The sequence below is a fragment of the Furipterus horrens genome, unplaced genomic scaffold (assembly GCF_987537825.1).
Source record: "Furipterus horrens unplaced genomic scaffold, mFurHor1.1.pri manual_scaffold_7, whole genome shotgun sequence".
Classification (NCBI taxonomy): Eukaryota; Metazoa; Chordata; class Mammalia; order Chiroptera; family Furipteridae; genus Furipterus; species Furipterus horrens.
Window position 1 is genome coordinate 12,983,223 of NW_028327177.1, and position 18,158 is coordinate 13,001,380.

At 41.4% G+C, this 18,158-nt stretch overlaps 1 protein-coding gene across 1 annotated transcript in view; it reads right to left on the reverse strand.

Moving 5' to 3' along the window:
* The window catches only part of DEPTOR (DEP domain containing MTOR interacting protein), a 116,845-nt gene that overhangs the window by 56,868 nt on the left and 41,819 nt on the right, over window positions 1–18,158 (reverse strand). The window contains exon 3 of the mRNA XM_090283416.1: window positions 17,631–17,754. Within this exon, the coding sequence (XP_090139542.1) occupies window positions 17,631–17,754 (124 nt within the window). The remainder of the gene's footprint in view (window positions 1–17,630; window positions 17,755–18,158) is intronic.

The window sequence follows — 18,158 nt, forward strand, 5'->3', positions numbered from 1 at the left end:
GGATGGGACTTTAACGGTGTCACTTCTCGTAACCAGAAACGTGACCTGTCAGCCCACTGGAGCTCTTGCTAAGGCGCTGGAGGCCTCCGGACAAGTGGCTGATCAGCTGCTGCTGCCAAGAAAAGAGACCAGTTGGCCAGCCTGCCTGGGTTGGCCCGGCTTGCTACTTAAAATATGCACCACCACCTCTAGTTCTTCCTTATTTCGTTTCCCCTTGAAATCAAGTCATGTCCCCGTGCAGGTTCCTCTCTTTAAGATAAAGCCTTTCATGGGATTTAATTTCAGGATTCACATGTAGGCAGAGTGGCAGAGCAAAAATTTGACTTAGCACTTGTTCCAATTATGTTTTACTATATAACAAGCTACCCCCAAACTTGGTGGCTTTAAACAATCATCATTTGATTATATCTTAAGATTTCATGGGTTGCCTGGGGCTAAACTAGGCTGCTCCTCTATCACTCTTGCTGGAGGTAACTCATGCAGCTGCAAGCAGATGGTGGCCAGGACAGGGTGTCTGGCCCTGCAGTGCTCCTGAGTCAGGCTGAACACTGAGGTACAGGGCTGAAGAGGGAGGGAGCAAATACTGCCAGGAAATTTTTATGGTTTTATTGAGATATAATCTACTTACCATGCAATTAACTCATTTAATATGTACAAGTCAATGGTATTTGGCATATAAATAGAGTTGGATATACCACATTTTGTTTATCCATTTATCAGATGATGAACATTTGGGTTGGGTTGTTTCCATATTTGGTTACTGTGAAAAATACTGCTTTGAGCATTCATACACAGATTTTAGTGTGGACATACATTTTCATTACTCTTGGATATACACATAGAAGTAGAATTGCTGGGTCATGTGGTAACTGTTTATCCTTTTGAGAAACTACCAAACTATTTTCCAAAGTGGCTGTACCATTTTACATCCCCACCAGTGAAGTATTAGAGGTCTAATTCCTCCACATCCTCACCAACATTTGTTATCATTTTTTATTTTTTATTAAGGCCATCCTAGTAGGAGTAAAGTGGTATCTCAATGTAGTATTGGTTCTCATTTCCTTAATAATTGATGATATTGAGCATGTTTTCATGTGCTTATTTGTCCATTTGTGTATCTTCTTTGGAGAAATGTCTATTCCTTTACCCACTTTTAAATTATATTACTTGTACTTTTATTATTGAGTTTTGTGTTCTTTATGTATTCTAGATGCAAGCCCTTTATGAGATATATGATTTGCAAATATTTTCTCCCATCCTGTGGGTTGTTTTTCAGTTTCTTGGTGGTATTGCTTATAACTCAAATGTGATTTTAATTTTGATGTAATCTAATTTATCCATTTCTCTCTTTTGTCACATGTGCTTTTGGTGTCACGTTTTGGAAACCATTCCTTAGCTCAAGCTCATGAGGATTTACTCCTAGGTTTTTATCTAATCATTTTATAGTTTTTTCTTTTTTAAAATGTTTTATTGATTATACTGTTACAGTTGTCCCAATTTCCCTTCCCCCTGCTCCCCTCCACCCGGTGGTCTCCATCCCTCCAGTTGTCCTCCTCTTTTAGTCCATGTCCAATGGTTGTGCATATAGTTCTTCTCAACCTCTTCCTGTCTATTCCATTCTATGCTTCCTGTCTATTCCTACTATGCTTCTTAATTCCTGTACTGTCTCCCTCCCTCTCCCCCTTCCCCCTCCGCTGACCTCTGCCCAGCATGTTCCCCATACCTATAGTTCTTTTTCCACTTTTGTTGCCTATTTACTTTGCCTTTGTTTTGATTCCCTAGCTTCTGTTGTTGGTTCTTGTGATGCAGTTTTCATTTTAATGTTCATAGTTTTGATCCTCCTTTTTCTAAACCAGTCCCTTTAACATCTCATATAACAGTGGTTTGGATCTAATGAACTCCTTCAGTTTTACTTTGTCCTGGAAACACTTTCTCTGCCCTTCTATTCTGAATGACAGCTTCGCTGGATAGAGTGTTCATGGCTGTAGGTTTTGGATTTTCATTAGTTCGAATATTTCTTGCCAGTCCCTTCTTGCCTGCAGGGTCTCCCTTGAGAAGTCAGTTGATAGTCTAATTGGGACCCCTTTGTACATGATTCTTTTCTTCTCTCTTGCTGCTTTTAAGATTCTCTCTTTATCTTTAATTTTTGACAATTTGATTATAATGTGTCTTGGAGTGGTTCTTCCTGGGTCCAGTTTTTCCGGAACTCTCTGTGCTTCCTGGACCTGTAAGTCTATTTCCTTCTCCAAGTTTGGGAAGTTCTTCTTTATTACATTTTCACTTAATTTTTCAATTCCTAGTTCTTCTTCTTCACCCTCTGGCAATCCTATAATCCATATGTTCGATCTCTTATAGCTTTCCCAGAGGTTTCTGATTTTTCTCCTCACTTTCTTTACTTTCTGTTTCCTCTTTCCGCACTGGTTGACTGTTTGTTCCTTCCCCCTCAATTCCAGTTTATTGATTTGATCTCTGGATTTTACTTCCTCACCACTTGTCCCATATGTGTTTTCATTCATTTCAGTATGAGTGGCTTTCAATCCTTCCAGTCTTGTTCCAAATCTTGTATTAATTCTGTAAGCCACCTAATAACTATAGCTCTGAATTGAGCCTCTGAGAGGTTTCTTATTTGTTCGTCTGTCAGATTCTTCATCTGCTGCCTGGTGAGCTGTGTCACCGGGATTTCTATAGTTGTCTGCCTCACTTCGACAAATTTGTGTTTTGCTTTGCTTTCTGGGTAGGCTGTGGGAGGCGGAGCCCTGTGTACTCGTCACAACCCTGCGATTGGCAGCGATCCCGACCTTTATTGCCACGCTGTGGCACTTTGTGTGGGGGCGGGGGTCCAAGATGGATTCCTGCCATTATTCTCCGCTGGGAGACCGGGATCCGTCCTCCCACCTTCTGGGGCTCACCATCCAAGGCAATGGGGGGGCTGCCTTTCCCAGCGTTGGGGTCGTGAGCTGCCTGGGCTCGACTGCAGCTGGGACTGCTCCCCCTGCTGCTGTCCCCGCTGCTACCGCAAACAGCACCACCCGATTTCGCCCCTCCTACCCATCCAACGAGAACCGCTGGTTTATAACTTTGTACGTTGGGCTTCCGTGTAGTTTTATTTTCTGGAACTTCTAGTTATATTTTGTTTTGAGGTAGTTGTATTCCTTTCTAGTTGTAGAGGGAGACTGAGCGTGTCAATCTAAGACTCCATCTTGGCCGGAAGTCTAATCATTTTATAGTTTTAGTTCTTGTATTTAGTTCTATGATCCATTTTGAGTTAATTTTTCTACAGGACATAAGAGTCCAACTTCATTCCTTTATATGCAGCTACCCAGTTGTCCCAACACCATTTGCTGAAATGACCATTCATCCCTCATTGAATGATCTTGGTGCTCTTGTCCAAAATCAGTTAACCATGCCAGGCCTTCCTAATTCCTAAACTCAAAAGACACAGATGTCAATTACCCTGAATTATATTTGTTAAAGCCATCAGACACATGCCAGATGCAAGGAAAGGGGACACGTGTACCTCCTCTTCATGGAAAGAACGATGTGCACCTATAGGAAGAGGTGGAAATGTTCGGGGCCATCTTTGGAGCCCAGCCACCATGCAGCTCTATTTTAATTAGTCAGCTGAAAGGCAATTCCAATATGTAAAGCTCATTCACAGTTTTATGTTTTCTCTTCCTCACTTATTTAATATTTTTTTTTACTTTACTTAAAGTGTGGAATAGTTTTAAAAGCATGAGATCTAAAGACAAATGTAGCTTCAAGTTCTAACTCTGCACACTTGGTAGTTACATGACTCTGCTTCCCCAGGTACGATGGGGATATTAACGGTGCCTCCTGGCGGAGTTGTTGTGAGCTTAAGTGTGACAATGCATGACATGCTTCAGTCATGGTGCCAGGACATCATAAACACTGACTATACTTCAGCCATGATGGTATGATGATGATGAGGAGGAAGATGATAAAAGTTTTCTAGATGGAGCCGTTACTCAATAAAGCCAAACACCTTTTCTTGTCGCAAAAATGAATTAAGATTGTATGTGCATTCCTATAGACCGGGATAACAGTTCCATTTTAATTAGTCCTTAGAAATGTGTATGATGCTCTGAAACTCTTCGATTTTATGGAACAAATTCAATTTTAGTCAAAATTGTCCTGTGCCAGCCTATCATCATGACGTCAAGCCACAGGCCTCAGAAGGTGTTAGGCATTAACAATACTGACCTCCTGCAGGTACTTAGCAGATGTTGATTGTACATGGGAGCCGCCTTTAACCTTTCCTGGATATACGTGAGTCAGATTTCCCAGACTCTCTTTAACCCAGGGGAAGGCAGCATTACAATAGAAGGAACTGTTACATTTAGGGGCCAGTACAGGAATAGAAATAAACTGATAGTGATCTCCTCGTACTTTGAAAAAAAAATTCAAAAGAGCTGAAAAGGCCCTATGTAACATGGGAACATATGTGAATGGGACACAGGGGTGCAGGCTAGGGAGAGAGTCAACATGACCCATGAGCTATGAGGCCAAAAACATGTTTTAGATTTTTAGAGAGAACGCTTTTAAAAAGACATGTGTGAAAACAATTATAAATTATTTTAAAAAGCAAAACGTAAAACTCCATATACATAGTAACTATTAAAAATTAAAATTTCATTCATCTAAATATTAAAAGTGCTATTTACCCCTGGGCATAACTTATGATTTTTCTTCTCTATTAACAGAATTCTCTGTTATTCAAATTATTCCCCAGAGAGGGTGTATTTGGTTTGTAACTGGGGGAAATGTTATCAATAAAAAAGTTGTAGGAAGGTTAAGTTTATGTTTAACCAGATGACTTGTTGCTCACAAAATACTTATATTAATTCCCAATATAATAAAGTAGCTCCCAATGTACAAATCATGTATTTAGATGTATAACATTGATGTTCATGATTAGCAAGCAAGTGTTAATAAAGGAAAAATGCTTACATGAGCATTGGTATTTCTGGGCTATGCTATTATCTATAAAACAGATGTTATACAGACAAATTGACATACTTCCCTTAACAATTAGGTTTGGAACTAGGAAACAGAAAGCTGTTCAGGTAATATTTATGAGTAAAAATATTACATACTGGAAAAGGTAAGGGAAAGGGAGGAAAAATAGCATTTCACACTCTTTGCCAATAAATACCTTTTACCTTCATTCACTTGTCTCCCTGAATTGAACAAATTCATTTTTGTCTTTATTCCTTACTCAGGTTTTTCCCTCATATCTTTCCTTCTTCCCTTCCCTGGAGAAATCCAAACTATTCTTAGAAAAAGGGGTCCACAGTGCCCTGACAGAGATTGGTCACTACACCTGGGAACCTGGCTTCAGGGAAAACAAGGGCCAAAATCCAGTCCCGTGTGGCTGGGAGAGACTGCACCCTGAAGGCAAGGTCAAAGGGAGCCTGGTTCTCATCACACAGAGGTGCGAAGTGAGAGAGTCAGGCTCTGTTTTAAAGGTTGGATTAAGTACTAATGCCCCTTCGAAAGTTTCCCAACTAAAGAGCAATCAGTACAGATCTGTCTTTTCTGAACTTAAAGTCAGTACCAGGGTTTATATACCCTCTCAATTTTAATGTATTTACCACTCCAGCTCAACTAGAAAGTTCTAAAGGCTAGACACCACATCTTAAATGCTTTTATTTCTTAAAAAACCCAGCCCTGGGAGGGGGTATATATTAGGCGCTTAATAAATATTTGTTCAACAACTGACTGGAAACTAAGAAGACCGCAAGCAACAGAAATGGAAAGTGTTATTAGTCCTTGAAGGGTAAAGCCCTACCTCTTTGCTTGCTATTTTAAGTTTGCTAGAAGCCAGAACTTTGTAGTGTTGGTTTTAAGCTCTGAAGAGACTGATATTCTGGACCAAAGTTGTAATGTTCACATTCCCTGTGGTTTTGAGTGTTGTTGTATTAAACGTTTTCAGAACTTGAATCAGCTGTAGATAGAAGCTGAGTGCGGAGTCCAAGTCCATGGTTGTCCTAAAAGGCTATGTTCAACTATGGTTTCATAACTGTAAAATTACACATGAGGGAGAGATACCAAGAGTTTTATGATTAATTCAAAACAATCCAAATCTCTGTGAACCATTCCAAACAACTGTCAAGGGAAGTTGGGCTCTAAAACACATTATAAAAGCTCTTTATAAAGGAATGATTATTATTGGTTTTGGATGCTCCCATAATTATTAGAAAATAGAAGGATTCATTGTTGGAAACAAAGGGAGGTAAAGAAAAAAGTTTAGGAGGGGTAAGATGAAGTAATGAAGAAAAATTGAAGATAATACCAGGTAGGGAAAATGTATTTATAAGAGGTTAAAAAAATATATATTAAAAACTGAACACAATTTTTAACCAAGGTCTTAGATTGTACTATCGTAAGATTACCTCTCTTAAACAGATCTAAAATCGTGGCCTTGAGACATTTGTGGTCAACTGATTTTTGACAAGGTGCCAAGGCTATCAAACAGAAAAAGAATAGTCTTTTCAACAGATAGTGCTGGGACAATTAATTAGTCACATGCAAAAGAACAAAGTTGGACCCTTACCTCCTACCCTATACAAAACAAAAAACAAACAAACAAACAAAACCCTCAAAATATATTAAAAGACCTAAATGTAAGAGATAAAACCATAAATCTTTTATAAGAAAACAAGAATAAATCTTTATGACCTTGGATTTGACAAAAGATGCTTAGATATGACACTAAAAGCACATGGGGTAAAATAAATAAATTGGACTACATGAAAATTAAAAATTGTTATGCTTCAAAGATACTGGCAAGAAAAGGGAAATGGCAACTCACAGAATGGGAGAAAATATTGGCAAATCTTATGTCTGGTAATGGATTTGCATCCAGAATATGTAAAAAACATTTAAAGCTCAATAATAATTAAAAAAAAAATCACCCTATGTACAATGGGCAAATGTTTCACAAGACCAAAGAAGGATATAAAAATGGCCAATAAGAAAATGGAAAGACACTAAGCATCATTAGTTATGAGGGACCTGCAAATCAAAACCACACCACTTCACATCCACTATCCAGTGGGGAAGCGAGGATTAAAAACCTATGTGCAAGGCTAATAAACCCTAAAACAGAGCAAAAAGTATATAAAAATGAAAGGGAAGCAAGGAATGAAGTACCAGAGGGAGCTTTGAAGATCCAGGTTAAGAAGGAACGGGAGCTGGCTTTGAGAGACAGTGGGGGACACAGGCCCAAGGAGCAGGCAGTACAACAAATGCCCTGTGTAAGGAGAGCCCAGGACCAGCAGTTCAGTGTTGAGTAGGAGCAGGGGTGGGGGTGGGGGCGACCACAAAGGTGAAGGAGATAAGCTTGGGAGATAGGCAGCCTTTAGGTCAGACAGGCTTCAGAGCCTACCAGCGATAGAGTGGATAAGCTCTGAGCTCAGGCATGTCCCTGAGGGTAACAAAGATGACTGGCAATGGTCCTTTGGTATGAGAACGACCAGTCCCATTTTTCTTTTCATTACGGCCACTGTGCTTTCAGCTCAACCACTGCATCAAACCCCAGCCTGGGCTGGTCACTAGATTTACCTACAATGAGTCAAGGTTCTACCAAGAGGGAGCAAGGTAAACAAAGTTCTTGAAAGCTTGAAATTGCTCTGATACAACCTTGATTTTGCCCACCTGCTAAAAACCAGTAGAGTCATCAGGACCAAAGGACCAATGCTAAGCTCGGTCTAGGGGAAATTGGATAAGAAACACTTTGCAAACTATTGTTCACATGGATGCTAACAACCTCTCAGCCGTCTTTTACCATGGACCAGTGAAATGTGAAGAAAAGGTCAGACCTCAATCTTTCTGAATCAATCTGTGCTAGTGCAGGAAGGAACTATAAGGAGTACAAAACAATACCCGAGGACCATGCCAGATAAATCTGGAAGTGAGCTGGTTGATTACCATCTCTTCCTCTCTCGCCTATGAGCACCGATACTTTCAGAGTGACAGAAGCAATGGGAAGCAGTCTTGGATTTGAATCTAGGAACTGTGACGTCTAATTGGGCTCTATCATCCTGAGTTTGTTCTGTATGTAATGAGGATAATAATGCTTACCTCAATGGTGCTATAAAAATTAGAGTTAATCTGGACAAAGCCTCTAGCATATCACCTGGCACAAAGGAGAGGTGAACAAAAGACACACACACACATACACACACACAAACTCCTGAGAACTGAACCTTGTCAACCCTTGTCAGTCCTTGCCAGGTTGGGCCACAGTCCAAACCAGCCAGAAGAACCAATTCCAAGACTCTTTTTGGAAAAGAGAGATGTTATTCAAGTGATGAGGGAAACATAAAAAAGCCAAAGAAGTTCTGTTTCTTAAAAGGATGTTTTATATTCTAGAGAATGCTAATGCTGGTGCAGAAGTTAATTTTATTTAAGCTATTAAATGATGGTAGAATACAGAAGGCAATTTAAAAACTACTATTTGGGTGGTGGTTCCATAAGTGTGTTCCGTTTATGAAAATGTATTGAACTGCACACTTACGATATGGGTACTTTATATGTATTACACTTCAATATGTTTAACTTTACAAATTTAACTTTCACAAAGGTAGAAGTGTTATCTGGATTTTATTTCTTTCTGACTGACTATTTTGTTAAGGGCTCTGGAATTACTTAATGCTTTTTGTCACTTCGGTGCTTTTTTTTCCCATTTGATGGAACAATGCCTTTGCTTACACTCACTCCTCAGCTCTGTGTGAAAAGAACATAATTAAGTAGGGGTGCTTTCACTTAGCAAACAAAGCAAGAAAAACAACATAGCAGCTACCCTTCCTGGAATCATTTCTGCCTTTAAAGACAAAGCCACGTAGCCAGGGAGCCACACACAAAGCTTGGAAAAGTAGAAGAATACTCCGTCCCTTGAAAACTCCCATCCCCATCTTCCAATTGTTATACTCATACAAGACCCACTTTTACTTTGCTTCAGCATCCGCCTCACCCTCTGCTACCCTGTGCCTTATTTTTTCCCTCTTTGTTGCAGAACGTCTGGGGAAGCCTCACTCTGCCCCATCCCCTGTGACCCACTCACCCTGGAACCTCAACACTTCAAAACAAACAAGAGCTATTTCCTTTAGAAAAGACTGTGGGTTCTTAATCTCTTCCAGATGGAATAAAATGACACTTGATGTAAACTAGTCACTGGATTCAAAGAAATACCAGAGATGCTATTCAATGTCTACAGGTTCACTCAAGGAATTTAAATTTTTAATGTTTAACGCCAATCGTGGGAAAGTACAGTGCCTGCACTATGAGCAACTTCTGGCCAGTACTCTTTAACGACTAGACACGTAAAGCCTGTTACTTAGCTCATCTCAAATTCACGCTCCTCACCTGTAAATTGATGCTGAAAATTTCTCCCTCTCAGAGTTGTAGGGATAATTTTTTTTTTAAATGATGTGTGAAAACTTCTTAGAATGGTGCCTAGAGCTCAGAAGTACTCAGTAAATAATGGCCATGATATAATTCTTATCCTTTGAATATTTATCATCAGAACCTACAATGAGTAAATACAATCAGAACGGTCTTACAGTAGCAAATATATCTGAATGCTCCATAGGTTAGGAAAAAAAGGGTCTGTCCATTGACTTCTTTCCTAAATAACAATGACCATGCATCCATGTATCTACTCATCTCTTCAATAAACATTTCTTGGGCACATTGTTGTGTGTGGCCTCAAGGTCGGGACATCAAAGAGCTTCTCATCAAGCTGGAGAGGCTGAAACATCACCAAAAGCGCCGTGGAGAGAGGGCTGCCCTGGTTGCTAGGCTAGAACCCACGGTGATACAGGGGCAGAGAGGAAGCCAAAATAATTCACTGGGATCCAACCATATTGTGTGCTCGTACAGCAGTGGCTACTGAGAGTACCGTGTGCCAGTTCTAACACCACGTCACACCTGGCACACTCTCAGAAACACCAACAGCAAGAGCAAGTGGCTTTGCCACTGCCACTGTGTGGTCCTTTCTGCCTTCCCCTCCACTCGAGAGGACACAACTCATTTCAGTTCCCAGGTGGCTCTCACAGGCTCTGTCAGTCCGGGTCCCAGCAGGGAATGACAAGAATGTGCAAATGGGGTGGTTCATAATAAAAGAACCCCTAAAGCCATGGGCAGAGATAAGGGAAACTAACAGGAATGGGGAAGCTCCCAGGTTGGCAAAGGATGGTGATCATCAACAACCTTCTGGGGAGAGGGAAGTTTCCAGAGCTTAAACCAAGATACATGTAAAGAAAGGACCGCCCTGACACAAGCTCTGGTCTTCACTAGCTGGGAAGGGACAGAGGAATAAACACTCTGGCCTCACTGTCCTGCCTCCCAGCTACTGCTGTCAGGGCCTCCCGCTGACCTAATCGTTTGCAGTGGAGCCTGTTGCAATCCGTGCACGTCAGCCTGCTGGGGCCCCCGGCAGGTGGGAAGAGCGGACAGAATGGGTCTGGAAGGCAAACAGACATGCCCTGCATCTTATCATGCTGAATATAAATCTAGCACACAAAGACATGTTTTTATGCAACTTAGGTAACACAAGAATACCTTGACCACACGCATTTTTCCTTACATATTAGAAATATAACATGTCCTGCATTTGATGAGACTCCCTGGAATTTTATCTCATTGAGTCCTGAGATATGAATTATGCATTTTCATCCTATTTTACAGAGGAAAAGGGACTCAGAAAGGCTAAACGTTTCCGTCAGTGGCGGGGAAAGAACCCTGACACACACCACTTCAGCTCCAAAAACCTTAAATGGGTTTTCCAGGCTACCAAGCTGAAAAGGAACTACAGAGAGAGATTGGCAAAAATCAATGTTACAGAGACTTGGCCCGTAGCCTCGCAATTACACGGGATCAGGACACCTTGGCAGGAGTAACCGGCACCGTCAATCTTCATCAGTGGATCCAGTCTGCCGTTACAGCAGCAACGCGCTTGCCTTTACATTGAGTCATTTTTAAAGAATCAGCCAGAACTAGAAATCTGTAGGTGGCAAGGCAGAGCTGGTGACTTCTGACAAACGTAGCTGACCTGCTACCTGCTCTGCATGTGAACAAAGCTCTGACATTATTGCTATATATTGTGTAGGACAGGGACAGTGGCATTGCCAAGGAACAGTAAGGAGATTGTGATTTCCAAAACCAGACCCAAGGACTTAGCGAGAGCCAGGAGAACACTTTTCTCAGGCCCATTAAAAAATCTATTACATTGCTTATTGTTTACCATTATTTAGCAGTGTTCGTTATTGCTGTCGCCTGGATTGAAGGTGTAGGATCTTTGCAGACTGAAAAACAGTTCATTTAAGATCATAGGCTCTGGCCCTGGCTGCTGTGGCTCAGTGGATTGAGCATCGACCTGTGAACCAAGCGTCGCTGGTACGATTCCCAGTCAGGGCACATGACTAGGTTGCATGCCAGGTCCCCACTTGGGGGCGTGTGAGAGGCAACCACACAGTGATGTTTCTCTCCCTCTCTTTCTCCTTTCCCCTCTCTCTAAAAACAGGTAAATAAAATAAAATAAAGTAACCTTGTTAAAAAAATTAATTAATTTAAAAAAATAAAAAATAAATTAAAAAAAAGATCATAGGCTCTGGAACTGGAAACCAGGATTCAAAATGTTCCCCATGCTTTCTGGCCGTGTGAAGTTAAGCAACTTAGTTCACCTCTCTCATCCCAATTCCCTTATTTTCCAAAGGGAGTATAACAGTATTTGTCCCATTGGTTTAGAATGAGGCTTTAATAAGACAACACATGTATTAACACAATAAAGTGCTTGGCACACAATAAACATCAATAATGCCCTCTGTTTATTGCTTTCATCATTATCATCAGAATCTTCAGGTTTACTCTGCTGACTCTTCAACTCTTGTTACAGAAAAAAAAAAACAAAAAAGCTGCAGGCCCAAAACCTAGATTAAATACTTGATCTAACTGAAGTTTCAACCTCTCCCAGAAACATAATCTTAATCAACCAGTATGGGACTTTCTGGTCAAGCACCAATAATCAAATAGATGGGCCCTCTCCATCCCCCATAGAAAGAAGAGGCAATCTGCAGGATAAAAACCCTTCCCTTTCCCCTAAAATGAGTTGTCCAGCCCAAAATAATCCTTTCTTTTCTTTCACTAGTAGCTCCGTCGTTCCACCCTTCTTCCAAACAAACAAACAAACAGAAAAAAACAACAACAAAAAATCCATTTTGTACAATACTTCTACTGGCTGGATGGGATGTTGCCCAATTTGATTTAGATTTTCCAATGTACTCAGTTGAATTTTGCTTTTTAACACTTCTCTGAACATAGAATGAAACCACATAAATTTTTGTTTTAAAGTTGTTAAATACCCTGCGAGAGGAGATGGTGGCCCTTTCATTTGCACATTTTGTTTTAGTTGGGAGGTCATTCCCCGTGGGTCTCTCACATCTCTTCCTACCTCGCAAGCAGAAGCGTGACAACTTATGTTCTAGATGATCTTTTCAAAACTGCATAATGAACAGAATGGGAAGATAAAGGTAGTGTCCGTCCCCCCCCCCCCTTCCCTTTGGAACAAAGGGGCAGATCTGCTTCTGGTCCAGTACAATACAGATAATGCCTCTTTCTGGACCAAAGAGCAGTTGTGCTTGAAGACTATTACAAAAGATTCAGGTTCCTCAAGCTTGGGACTCTTCTTCTGTAACCCAACCTAGGCAGGTGCCATCTGGCCCTGGTTGTACTGTTCTGTGGGAACCAAGGCTTGGAGAACTGGTTCCAGAAAATGATGATACTCCAGTTAATACTACTGCTAAAAGTAGCAAACTGTCCTTTGTCCCTAACCCAGGTCTTATGTTTTCTGCCAGCACCCATGGAATAAATGACGGCCGGCAAATTCGTTCTCTTGCAAGTAGGATAAACTCTCAAGACACTCAAGAGTTCTTGGCATTAGTTACACTGCATTGTAATCAACCCTGTCATCAAGATAAGTGGCTGGAAAAGATAACAACTTTGAAGCCACTTGCATTGCAATCTTTGGACACTCCTCAAATAACCCAGGAAGCCAGGAATTGTTCATTGCAAGATTCTTCAAAGCTACTAATTAATTGAGCAGCACAGGTAAACTGTGAAAATGTTGTACATAACATATGAGAAAGTATTTTTATTCAACTTTGCAGAATAATTAAAACGTATTTTGCACACAAAATTTGAGTCAACTTGCAGAACTCAGGATCTCAGTCTAAAAAACACGTCTAGACCGGAGATGGAACGAGATGGAATCAAAAGCTTGGAGACTCCTTTTTCTTAGCTTTCTGATTTAGGATGACGTCACCCATGAAACCTCTCTCCAGGTCATGCCCCTCATCTCTACCATGAGATTAACTGTGCCTGCTGGGTATAACTCACAGAGGACCGACCATGTTAATGTATAAGATGCATTGTGAATTCTGAAGAGGCAAGACAAAGTACACCTCTGGTTATTGCTGCTTGTCTTTAAAAGCAAGCTCTCTGTAGCCCTATCACCGTAGGAGCTCAGCAGCTCACAGCCACCCCAGCCTGTAGAGTCCTTTGTTCATTCAGCAAATATTTATTGTGCCAGACACGGGGAGGGGACAGGAAAAAGATCACAGGGGCCCGTGGTAGAGAAACCTCTGATAAGATAAGGCACACAAAAGGCCTTTCCCCTTTGGATACAGTTTCTCCCTTATACTTCTCTCCCATCTATGCAGGAGAGAATATAAAGGAAGCAGTGGGAACTCAACAGAGATTGAATGGCATACAGTCATTTAAACGAATTTTTCAATCAGGTTTACATTCCTAGGCCAAAAAAATACACTTCTAGAGGATGGAGAAACTCCTGCTGTTGAGAAAGTCAAAAGCCCTTTAGATTAAAAAAAAAAAAAAAAAATTAAACCAATGTCTTCATGAACCAGACCTGGAAGGGATTTTATTCCATTTAAGACTGAGGTTAAATTACAACTGAGAAATCTCCTAGATCTACGTCTGAATGAAATCAAGGTTAGTTTAAAATGTGCCTTTCATCTATTAGTTATAGTAAGGAAAGCCCAAATTGTACCCCAAACTTGTATTTTCTTTTATAGCCAATTCTGTTTATCTGTCTATAGGACACTTAAAAATCCTTAGTTCAACTTCTTTTTCTTAGAGAGATCTATTTTTCTAACTGCCGAAAGATAACCAAGTTTTGTAGTTTGGTACATGCACCCCAAATATCTTTTATCATGTGAAGGGAGGGTACACAGATTCAATGTTCTTTCAAGTTACAAATATTTATCCTGCTTACCAAGGTTTTACTCGAAAACTAAAAACTGGACTGTGTGGGAAGAACGTGAGTTCTGTTTATGTGCCGTGCGTCTGGGGCGTTTGTGCTCATGCAAAGTTAAGTGGGAAACTGTAAGCCCCTCCTGGAAAGATGTCGTGGCTTAGTCTTTGCATCTTCAGTGCCGAGTGAAGGGTTAATGAAACCTCGTTGATGAAAAGTGCACTGTGCCCTGGATACACTCAGATGAGTTCCTCAAAATGACCCAGTCTGGGCCCTGATCCAGGAGCACACACCCTCTCTCTCTCACACTCCCTTTGAGCTGGCGGCAGGTGAGCAATAGGACGCAATCACGCTGAGGTCAGCCCTGTCCCGTGCGCTTATAATAGTAGTTCGTTTACTGCCCACGAGAAGCTGCTGAGGTCGATACGACCCATCTCTCCATTTACTAGATGGGCAAATGGAGGCACAGAGAGGTGAAACCACATGCCCAAAGAACCAGAGCCGGGATTCACACCCAGGTAGCCTGGTTCCTGGACTCCTAACTGCTGTGCTAGTCTCTATTTTAAAATAATGTAAAAACAAGAGGTACCACTCATTTATATTATTGCTCACTACTCTAACAGCGACAGCTAACATTTCTTGGGCTCTCACTCAGAGTCAAGCACTGTGCTTAGCATGGTACAGAACATATTTCATGTAATCCTCCCAATAGCCTTTCCATGTGGGTCCCAGCCTTATTCTCCATTCAAGACTGAAGATCAGAGAGGTTCAGCAGCCTGCTCACGGTCACAGAGCAGGCAAGTTTGTGAGGCTGTGACTGGAGACCAGGACATATTAACATGAAGCTAGGAAGAGTCGGAGTGAACTAGGGAAAGGGGTGAGAGTCGTATGAAGGACACTTCCCTATTCCCTAATCTCCCATGACTTCCCATTATACTTAAAATAAAATCCTCAATTCACAGCATGGCCATGAGGGTCCTATATGAGCTGGCCCCACTCATCTCCTACTCTTCCCCCTTACTTTCTGCTTTCTCTGGACACTCAAGCCTCCTTACTGACATAAAATACACTAAGCAGCCCTGGCTGCTGTGGCTCAGTGGATAGAGCGTCGGCCTGCGAGCCAAGTGTCGCTGGTTCGATTCCCAGTCAGGGCACATGACTAGGTTGCACGTCAGGGCCCCAGTTGGGGGCGCGAGTGAGAGGCAACCACACAGTGATGTTTCTCTCCCTCTCTTTCTCCTTTCCCCTCTCTCTAAAAATGAAAAATAAACAAACAAACAAATAAATTATTTTTAAAAAGTACACTAAGCACATTCCTGCTTCCAAGCCTTTGTCCTTGTTGTGCCCTCTGTTGGGGATGCTCTTCTACCAGATATCTGCAAGGCTCACTTTATTCAAATGTCACCTTTTCAGGGATGTCGTCCCTGACCCTCCTACCTACAACTCACCACCTTCAGCGAGTCTCTTTTTCTTTCTAGCCCAGACAACCACATAGTCTATTGCATTTCTTTTTGTGGGATACCCGTTTAACGTCTACCTCTTTCATTAGAACGTGAGCTCCCTGGGGGCAGAGGCTCTGTCTGTCTTTGGTTCAGGGCACATTTCCAGGGCCTCTAACCATGCTTGGCATGTGGTAAGGGCTCAATGAATTCTTGTTGTATAATTAATGAATTAATAAATGGCCTGAAGACAGAGGAGCCTTGGATGGTCCAGAGGCACACGGTTCAGCGTGAATAGCACATAGGATGGAAGGGGAGATGCAACAGAAGGTGGGGCTGGGGGAAGTCTGTTTTCTAGAGAGTATGACAACTTTCCTTATCTTTTCTTATTTTGGTCTTGCCGTCATACTCATCCCATTAGCAAGAATAGGTCTCTATCAGGCATTTTCAGTTATTGCTAACCCCAGTTCCTACAGTAGGCTTACCCAGATCCCAGGAGACAAAGTGTAGCTAGGGAAGAGTGTTACAGACCCCCCGGCTTCCTTCCTTGGAAGTGACATGTATATTTTTGACAACACAGAATCTTATAGTTTGAAGGGACCACCATGGTAATCTAAATACCTAACACCTGCTAGAATTTTCCAGAAGGAACTAAGAAAATAAAAGAAACAGCAACAAAACATGTATACACAGTCAAGTAGACAATGGAGGTATTAATGGGTCCCTTCCATGCAAATTCACATGAGGCAGGGAGATAAGGATTTCTCTATACTTCACTACAGAAAGCAAGCGATAGGCAAACTAGTACATATTGGGCATTAAGTGGCTGGACAATCCAAGCTTGAGAAACAGGCAAACAGAACTTGGACAGAGGAAGGACACAGGAGGGAAATAATCCAGGGTGGTCATCACTATCATGTTAATGCCCGAACAGGTTTTCATTGGTGGGGTCTAACAACAAACCAGTTATTGTGCTAAATACTTAAGTACTTGACACAAGTTATTCTTTTAATTCCCACACAGACCCACACACCTAGGAGATAGGTGCTCTCATCACTCCTTTGTCATAAAAGAGGACATTGAGGTTTACAAAGGTAAGGTGACAGGGCTAGAACTCAACCCTGTCTGGCTCTTAACCATCATGCTACTTGATCTGATCACCTGGGTCCTCTCCCCCATGCACCAATGCACCCATGAGAGAGTAGGCTCTTTTATGGGATAAATACATTATTTGAACACCCTGAAACGTTGAAAGGCAACCAGTTAAGGAGGGGGTGCCATTGCTCCTGCACTCATTCTCTTATGGCTGCCCGAGGGGGTGGGGGTGGGGGAGACAAGAAAGGTAGGATGGAATAAGAACTACAGAAATAGCAGATCAGCTCAGAGACCACTGGGGAGATTCAAGATCCACCAACCAAATACTCATGGGCTATAGAATATTCATTTCTCAAAGAGCTGAGAGATTTTTCTTCTTAGATCACCCTGCTATCTAAAGTTCTCTCACTGTTCATTTCTTGACCTCCATTTGAACTTTCACTGCACTTGACACTGTATCTCTAGCCATCTCCAAACCTCCAAGTTATACAACAGTATTGCATCATCTGATGGCAAACATCAAATTCCAACCTTTTGTTTTTACTTTGTGGACTTTTGTTAAATTGACCTAAATATAGAAAATACTATTTAAACTTTTTCTCTATTAAGAATCTTATGAAATTGACTTAATTTTTTGGCAAAGAGAAAAGCAAACAAGTGATAAAATTTTCTCATTATTAAAGGAACAGTTATGTAACCATCCCACATGGAAGAGCCAGGCTGAAGTCAAAGTGATAAAAGACTAAAATAGCCCTGCTTTTCCCTACACGTCAAGGGTACAGTGGGGGATGTTCTGTGCAACATACTTCTCGTAGAGCCTCTGTCCTCTCATGAAGGCCTTCACTTCATTGTCCAATGGGAAGGTGCCATCATCTTTTCTAAAGCGGTAGAAGAGTTTGACATCCTTGAACTCCTTGTGCTCATCACACACTGAAATACAACACACGGAGAGGGGCAAATAAGAAAAAAAACCTCATGTAATTACTCAGATGAACTAAAATGCTAATTAAGATTTGTTTTATTACCTAATTTCTCAAGCACGCTACTATATGATTTCATACATGTAGAGCAGCGGTTCTCAACCTGCGGGCCGCGACCCCTTTGGGGGTCGAACGACCCTTTCACAGGAGTCGCCTAAGACCATCGATATTTACATGATGATTCATAACAGTAGCAAAATTACAGTTATAAAGTAGCAACGAAAATAATTTTATGGTTGGGGGTCCCCACAACATGAGGAACTGTATTAAAGGGTCGCGGCATTAGGAAGGTTGAGGACCACTGATGTAGAGTATTTAGCACAGTACCTGGAATAGAGGAAGTGTTTAGTATTA